Source organism: Morone saxatilis, unplaced genomic scaffold (assembly GCF_004916995.1).
Source record: "Morone saxatilis isolate NCDOM2014 unplaced genomic scaffold, NCSU_SB_2.0 Contig18, whole genome shotgun sequence".
NCBI classification, from domain to species: domain Eukaryota; kingdom Metazoa; phylum Chordata; class Actinopteri; family Moronidae; genus Morone; species Morone saxatilis.
In genome coordinates, this window is record NW_023339740.1 from 7,634,380 (window position 1) to 7,643,692 (window position 9,313).

Below are 9,313 nucleotides of genomic sequence, written 5' to 3' on the forward strand. Positions count from 1 at the left end.
TTACAATCAATTAAAAAAGCCCTTTTCACATTTTGTTCTTCACAACATTGCATGGAATGCAAGAGAGATGAGTCAAAGAGAGGGCTTTTCCTTTTACAACAGATCATACACATTAGTGTCTCTTGTCTCAAATACATGAAAGCAGACTATTTTAATTGATTGCTTTGCTCCATCATAATCCTGTTCTTGCTCTCTGTATTATGCAATAGGAAATTATTCCAGAAACAATGGGGAAGTTGGGTGAGTCATTTAAATTATAGGAAGTGATTCACAAATCTGAACAAATTTAAAGATGAACACAAATTCACCTCTGGTAATAGTGTAAACACAGTATTTTTCTCAAAAACCTCTGCCCTGTTAGAACATCGGCAGCATCTGATTGGCTATATGTATAGTTTAAGGACTTTTATTAGTCAGTGCTGCCCAAGTAAGACAGTGAAATCTTGTGTCATATTTCCCCTGTTCTGTCTACTTTTATATTTTTCTCCTGTGGATGCCAGAATAACCCACCTTGTAGAGGCTTTAAGATCCCATGTTGAGGGATTACATTAATCTGATTAAAATGAAAAAAAAGGTAACTATACATTTTAGCTTCTGTGAAAATCACACTAATCATATTACAGATGAAAAAAAACACATGACTGCTGAGAGATGCAGGAGGTTTGAACAGAGCCAGTGTGTGCTGTTCATGGTGCAGTAGGATCAGCACCATGGAGAACACTTGACATTTACATTGTAAAAATATGCTGCAGGCGCTACCATTATTCTGGCCATTCTGAATTAATAGTTCATGTTGGCTGTAGATATAAAGTAAATTATAACTTTATAGTATTACTTGGGTATTATGTAGGTAATGGTGGTGTGTTTGTGTTGTAAATACCACCCTAATCTTGCCTTTTGTCAATAATTCAGTGCATCACTTCATCATATTATCCTGTCATTTAGTAACCTGCTGTCTTTTTTTCCCTCTAAACCTCCATTTGCTGCTCCAGCCTCCATTGTAGCCCAGAAGTGGTGGTGCCAGATGCAGCCGTGTATGGACGGAGAAGAATGTAAGGTCCTGCCTGACCTGACTGGCTGGTCCTGCAGCACTGGAAACAAAGTCAAAACCACCAAGGTGAGAAGAATGCTTGTCTGTGTTTGTATGTTTGTATACATGTACGAATGCGGGTCTGTTTGCATGCCTGACTCTCTCTTTCTCTGTCTATAAGTGTAACACTCATCAATTGTGTGTACATTTTATGCATATGTCATCTCACATATGCTGATCGTTTCCCTTCATTTGTTGTTTGTGCTGTTTTCTGTACTTGCATGTCACCTACATGCATATCTAGCCAACTACAATTATTGTAGTCTTTGATGATTTCTGATTTGTAGGCAACAACAAAACAGGTAACCATATCAGTGTTCACAACAGATGATCCCCTGAGAGACACATGATATCCAGAAAGAATAAATAAAGTACTGAGCATCTTCCAGCTCGACTAATATTTGATGTAGCTAGAACTGACCATGATCTTCACTTACGTAAATAGATTTTTTTTCTATGAAGCATCTTGCCGCAATTAGTGACTGGTAAACAGACTTTGAACTAGATGATTCATTGCTTTTTTCATATATGACTGTATATGAAAAGGAAGAAAGAAAATGCTTGCCAAGCAAATTAAAGATTATCTTATAAAGAAAGGTCTGGATCTTCAAGATGCCCACAAATGAGTGCCGTGTAAGCGCTGATTCAAACATAAAAAAAATAAATAAATTACAGCGAAAATACAGAGCTAATCAACAAATAAGGCCCCCCCTCCCCCGAGCCTTATTTGTTAATCTGCTGTAACTGTATCTCCTCAGGCAAGGGTGACAAAGCAACTGATGGAGATAACAAAAGACCTCTGTACACTGTGTACCCCACACAACCACTGTGTGCCATGTAAACTGATGCTATTTAGATGAGATAAATTGATTTAAATGAGGGTCCTTCATGGCCCTCTGTAAGCTGTTGAGGTGTGAAAGTTAATTTGTGGGACTGACGACTGGGGTGCGTGTATGTGCGTGCAAGAGTGCGTGTTGTGGGATGTAGCAGGTGCAGTTTATTTACAGGTGAAATATAAAAAAAGAAACAGTTGTGAGGGAAGCGGCGCAGGCGCCATAAGAGTAATTGCTTGAGAGATGGCATAACAGCACAACATCTGTCGCATTCATTAGAATGCATTATGGCTGGGGCCTTCCACAGAGGCTTTACAATTAAGAGTCATAATTAAATTGGTGAGTGGGATAGACTGAGGAACAGAGGCACTGCTGGGCTCAGTCACAGACAGTGGAATTAATGACCCTGGGCCTAACACCAACTCTGGGACTGATAGGTGCAATTATCCTCATTCTGTTGCATGTTTCCATCTCTCTTTCTTCTTCTCTCCCATTCTCTCTGTTTTGTCTCTGCCACCCTGTCTGAATAGCCGATCAGCTGAGAGAGGAATGAGGAACCAATGGCTGACTACATCAGTGGACATTAATTGTGCATTTGCAAGGTGCTTTGGGACTGGAGAGCAGTTACTTGGAGACTTGGTGGCAGATTCCCTGGCAACTGCTCGCATGGCCCTGCACTCTCGCTCCCTCTGTGTCTTTCTTCTTTATACTGCGCCTCTCTTTCTACCCATGACCTCCTTTCTCCACCTCAGCATCTCATTCACCATGATGATCTCTTTCTGTCCATCTGTTTAACTCCCACACAGCGTAGGTGTGTTGTAGAAAAGATGCATAGATTGCCTGACCAAGGCACTGGAACACTGTTTGACAAGGAACAGCAAAGACACAGCACCATAAGATGCATATTTTTTACAAGTCCCATTTAATATGTCTGTCTTTAAAACATTTACAGCATCGCATCTTTAGGACTAAGACAGCCTTTTTAAAATATATGAGCATATCTGTTTATTATAAATGCACATGGGGTTTGTTGATGGAAAACAAGCATATACATCTCCAATTATACGCCTTCAACTTACTGCCCAAGTGTAAACAAACCATTACAGCTCCGAGACATGTGAAATCCAGCTTTAGCAGTTGAGATACCGTTGGTCCCTGCAATCAGTCAGCCAGCTATACTAAAAACAAACAGTTTCAATCCAATGGAAAAGACAGAGTCAGAAATATAGAGCAAATGGTTTGAGTTGGAATATTCTCCTCTGACTTCTGATTGGCTCTTTCAAATGGAAAACATTCATTCAGCGAGTGTGAAGTGGGACACAGAGTCACTCCGTGTAATTACATGTCTCCGTGACACTGATTCTCCTCTCTTATCTGTGGTATTGTTTCTTCTTTAGGTCACACGATAGCAAGAGAGCCACTGAGCCACGAGGAAACCTGAAACTCTCCATGTGGAAAGGATGGATGACTCACCCATATTTACTGTACGATTGGGAAATTATCAAGTAAAGGACCGCTGTCAGGCTATCCATCACAAAACAATGGGATAAAATGTACTCTTCACAAAATACGTACACTTACTTTCTACATGGAGCCACACATAAAGCATATATAGTATGCTGGTTGTTGAGACCAATGGCCTACAATCATGGACACCCAGGGTACATCTGGACACAAATGGACTCTTATTTTCCAATAATGGACAAAGTGTGGTTTGATCGAAAATGGTCAATTTCAAACAGTGTTTAAGCATTTCAAAGTATATATTTCAACAAAGCATTTGTGGATGAGTGTGAGATGTGAACTAAAAGCTGTGCTTAGAGTGCTGATGGACACAGTCTAGACCTGTTGTCAATATGTAGAGCGTATACTGGAGACAGTTGGGGATGATTTGGGGGAAATGAAAGAGATAGCAGCTCATAACTAGCAAATAGCAAATTAGCATCAAATTGCTCTTGTGGGTCAAGTCACTACTATGAAGGCTGTTTTGCGGGAGTCATTTTGCAGTTCTAATTAGGAATTGCAGTGTAGGATCATAACAACATATTAAAAATTCATGTAAGATATTTGCACTAGTTGAAACCGTTTGGGAATGTTTTGTTTTTCTAGATATTTCCCATCTTTTGCTGTGGATGTCACATGAAATTGAAGGTGAGCATTTTGTAAAAATGTCTGACATTTGAAGTAGATAAATATATATATATATATATCATGCCCCATTATTCCTGAGTAGTTATTGGTTAAAAATGGCTCAGACTATTGAGCCTTGCTTACATACAGCTTGGTACAATATGAACTAGCAAAGTGTGATTCATCTGTCTCATTTTTGCCCGAAAACATTTCCAAGCTCAGCCTTCAAAGTTATATATCTTTGATCTATTATATTCAGTCTGTGACATCTCTTATGTTAACTGTTAAAAGAAAGGAGGCCCATAAAATGTTCAAACAAGGAGGACAAGTTGTCTTTATGTTGTTATTTCACTTTATTGGGAATGTTTTCTTCTTTCTCTCTCTAAATGTTCAAGTTCCTAATCTTTAATAGCTCTGTAAAAACAACACATTTGTATGAATAGGGGTCCTTTTCACTACCTTTAGTAGGAGATACAGTATGTTTTTGTGCACACGTTGCCCATTGATTGTCTGCACAATTCCCCTAAACACTGATGCTCCAGTGAGGTATACTGAAATAATTGCCACTGATAATGGCAGTTCAACCCTTTGTAAACATGTTTTTTTCCCCTTCAGGGCTCGATCATTACTGCACTGAGCACAATAGTGCCCCAAACAACCACCTTACATCTCTCAATTATCTCTGTCCATTCTCCCTCTCACAATCCCATTTCTTTGAGTCTTTCTGTCCCTCTTTTGCACAACGTCTCTGTCCTCTGCTACACTGCATATCATACAAAAGATGGCACAGTTAAAATAGTTTTCACACACTCTGTACCACACACTATATCTTTATTTCTCAGCTGTTTGTACTACTCTGCTGCTTTTTGCTCTCATGCTTTCCAAATCCATTTTTCTCTTGTGGATGCACATCCAAGTACAAGTCTTTCTCAAACTGTGTCTGTCTGCCTTTCTGATATGTGAATGTGTTGGGTCAGTGTGCCCAGGGGTTAGCCCGCCAGGGGCTGCTCCTCTGCGAATGAGAGCCTCTGCTTTCAGACATGCTGCTTTGTGAGCAATGATAAATCTGTGGGAGCTGAGCCGCTGCCTCTCCAGCTCCAGTGCTGAGCTCTGAGCCAGAGGGAGCTGGGGGACAGTGGGGCTACCAGTGGCAGGCAGCTCCACTCTCTCATTACTGAGAGGCCTGGATAGCGCTGGGCTTCTCTCGGGACCACTGACATAGAATATTTTTAGGCCTATGGTACAGCACTGCAGTTAGGCCAGTCACACCACAATGCTCTCTTTCCTTGAACAGCGTCTCAGCAACAATGGTCCATTTAGAGTGGGGATTCAATGACATTCAGCAGCAGCATTCACACACAAGCATATACACCTACATTCACATAAATGCACATTTTCAAACTTTCAGCAGACTCCTACCTGCCCACTCACACCCACATGCACACACTGGTGCTGAGAACTGGAGTCAGCGGAGAAAGTTAAAAGCCTTAATTACAGCCAACATAAGGCAAAATGTCTCCAGAGCTGTGCAACATCAAACCATATGAGGGCTCTGTTTCCTTTCCTCACACTCTACCCTCCCCTCCTTTCTTCTCTCTCTTCCTATTTCTCTCTTCCCTAGAGGTTTGGTGTTCTGCAGATGAGCCTGGTGCCTTGCTCCCTTCGTCCTACATGGCTCTCTGCAGCAGAATCAATATTTGAGGACAATTTGCGCTGCGCTGCTCCCTGGTGGCTGGGGTTTGACGCTGCAGATCCACCTTTTAATTCCAACCACACTGAGACCTGCCAGGGAAAGATTCACAGCTTGTCTCATGCAGGTCACCGCTATTTAACAAGAAAATCTGCAAAGTGCACCGTACATATATTTACAACTGCTGTGCGGGCTCGCCAGCCCTGCAGTAGAGCCGACGCACACTCCTCCGCCTTTTCCAATTTATGAGAAGGAAGACAACTGCACTGGCTAAGGCCTCAAGGTATCTAGGAGGGATTTTGTATTACCATATTCACCTTTAATGAGATGTTACATAGCATGCAAATTTAGCAGGCATCAGTGCCTATCCACGGGTTAATACATTGTCCATTCTTTGTATAAAAACCCTCAAAACCACTTCCAGCATCCTAGTTATCAGCTGCCTCCAAAAATAACGAAATAAATTTATTCACTATATGAAATATGCTTACAGAAACCTTCTTTTGAGTAAAAAAAAAAAAATCTTCTTTTTAACTGGAAGGGGATGTGTTTGTAGTGTGTCAACAGGGGTCTAACCTCCCAAATGTCCCATGGAGACTGGTTGCTTTCATCTCCATGGGTTAGCAACTGGTGGAACCCAGAGGGCAGGGCCCGCTGAAGAAAACAAACAGCATGGAGGACATGACTCTGACTGCAGAATAACATGCTAATGAGAGAGTAAAGGCAGTTTGAGTGAGAATGAAAAACACAATGAGCTACCTAAAATAAAAAGAGGTATAGCCACAGTGTTTGAGAGAGGGGGAGTGTGTGAAGAGTATTTTAAGTATGTCTTTGTTTATGCACTAAGCCTGGGTGGCTCCCAAGAGGCCACTTGCATCGTCAAACCAAACGCCTCCAATAGTCCATCATCACACTCGTCTGCAATTCACACAATCGGTACCTAGAGAGGGAGAAATAAAGGGATGAAACATCGTTGTCTTGGCTTATGCATCATCTTTTGTCAAGTCCAATTTGTATTAGCCTCCAGCCATATCCAGGAAATATGGGTTCAGGATTCATGTTCAGTGAGAATGGTAATCTTCAGATGAAGTGAGTCTGTCAGAAGCAGAAAGATGTGTGACAACTTGAGTCAGCTCTAGGAAAAGAGAGCTTTGCCACTGTAGAGGAAACAGGCTCCAAGTCCTGCTGCCTGAGACTGACATTGATTTAATATAAATCAGAAGGAGATTAGCTGATGAAGAAGATCTGATCGCTGTTATCGGTGCTGGATGGCAGTCGCTGGTCTTGTCACTGTCACTTCAGCGGGAACAAATCAACTCAAGCCAACATGTTCCCTTCAAGAGATCAAATCTTTAGCCTAAGAACCATGACATATAATTACTCAATGACATGTGCACAAACGCTTTCAAAAATACATTATTCAAACTCCATCTAATTGTTTTCAGGCCTTTTATCATCACTCAGCTCACTCGAGGACACAACACAGTCTCCTTCATTCAGTATTCTGGTGTAGCGCGTCAGATTAGTGCAACATGGTCACGTGAAATTATTGGCTACCATAGCTGGTTTGCCGTCAGGTGATGGCGTGGGGATTAATTGCATTAGCTCCACTCTCTTACCCAGCATAGAATATGTGACAAAAACACCACAAAACAGCCCATTAAAATTCAAGGAAACCAAGCAAAAAAAAGGGGCAAACAATCAAAAGTGTCTTTAATATTCATTTTGCAGCAGGCCTGCGACGGGCCGATATTGACGGTGGAGTGAACGGGGGATTCATTAACATCTTCTCCCTCACTGCTTCCTTTCGCTGAGCCCTTCCTTGCTGCGTCGTCAAACTCACTTATCTCTCTGAAGCAATTAGCCACTGGAGGCTCCATTGACCTGAGCCTTTGTTAGACTAACGGGATACATTAGCATGGCCGTAGCCTGGCAGTCTTGGCAGTGCATGTGTCTGTGCCAATGTGAGCAGCACTGATAAAGAGGAGCCCTGCAGTGTGCATGCGCATGTGTGTGACTGTGTGTTTGGGAGGCAGGAGCTACATACATGCATATTAATTGACCGCTAGCATTGTGCCATTTGTACCTATATACTCTTTGTGTACAATGCTGTAGTATAAATGTGTGTGTGTGTGTGTGTGTGTGTGTGCACTGTAGTCCTGTTTGCACAAGGGGTGTGAATAACTGAAAAGTCAATGTAAGCAATTCATATCTGTGTGTAAATTTAATTTTGTCTGCCTTTATGCTACCACATGCAAAAATCCCAGAGCTGAATGCACAGTAGCACTGATAATGTACACAGCAGCTATCAGACACCAGAAATATACATTTCCATACACAATATTTCCATTTTATCTTGTGGTATGTGGTGCACACGCCTGCCAGAAGTGACAGATTTAATTTTGCCCACTGAAGCTATAAGATTACACACATATACACATGACAATATGATGAGTTGCATTGCTTGCAGGGGAAAAGTGTTGTTTGCTGTCACTGCTGAGCATATGACTATAGAAACAATAGTATAGTGTGGCCTGTGGCACTAAACTGGTGAATATGGTACAGGCACCAAGCTATTTAAAGCCTGTTTAATTTCAAGAAATTGCATTTACTTAACTGTCACTCTGTATTACTGCCAACTATGTAGTGAGCTCCCTGACATGTGAGAACACAAGAACAGAGAGAAACATTAAGATGACACATAAATATGAATTTGACTGTCAGACAAACCGCCCCCATTTATGCAAAGTGGAGAAATAGCCTACTAGTAAGTGTTACAGTGTTTACGGCAATGACAACAACAGCTAAGTATGCATGCATTATTCATAATTAATTATCCAAATGTGCTACTCTTTCCTTATTTACCAAATTAATGGTTTGTTTGCCTGAGAAATGTCTCCTGTCTAGTACGTTGGGTGTAGAAAGAGCGTCCTCATAAATTTCCCTGGCAGGTGAGGTATGGAGAGAGTGATGACACAGAACAAGGGAGGATCAAATACACAGAAACCATTAGTTCCGCTGATTCTGTGGCCCGCTGCTGCAACTTTAAAATTATTACAAGCAGAGACCTCACAAGTTTTACTGTGTTGTGGTACTTGTAGTATAATGCCCTCTCTGCCAGCTAAATTCTGCTCCTGCTAACATTCTTTCATTCATTGTTCCTGTGGTCCACAGTCTAAGCTAAATGGACATCTACTACTGTAATGGACAGTAAACATTTTAAAATCATAAAATATGATAATGCTTTTCCTTATCTTGTGGTTATTTGTTAGCTTTGAACCACAAGTTACAGTTCCTATAGACGCCTGCGGCGCAGGGTGAAGGACGCAGGTGGGAGAGAGAGTGGCTTTCATTACCACAAACTAACATAGAAACATGGCTTACAGACAACTCGTGGCTAAGAAGTATATCAGTAAAGGAGCACTAGTTGGTTTCTGGGTCTTTATGCAAAATAAAATGAAGCTGCCATCTATCCTTCACTTTGGCCATGGACAGGGCCGATGGCAGTTTTTTATACGGCAGAGATTGCTATGAAGAAGCTGGAAAAATGACAGTAGGGTGTCTGTAGAT

At 41.5% G+C, this 9,313-nt stretch overlaps 1 protein-coding gene across 1 annotated transcript in view; it reads left to right on the forward strand.

Moving 5' to 3' along the window:
- Positions 1 to 4,360, forward strand: part of tafa4b (TAFA chemokine like family member 4b) — a 30,779-nt gene extending 26,419 nt beyond the window's left edge. Inside the window, exons 4-5 of the mRNA XM_035662172.1 lie at positions 993 to 1,117; positions 3,321 to 4,360. Of these exons, the coding sequence (XP_035518065.1) occupies positions 993 to 1,117; positions 3,321 to 3,332 (137 nt within the window). The 3' untranslated portion in view covers positions 3,333 to 4,360. The remainder of the gene's footprint in view (positions 1 to 992; positions 1,118 to 3,320) is intronic.
- Positions 4,361 to 9,313: the final 4,953 nt, after the last annotated feature.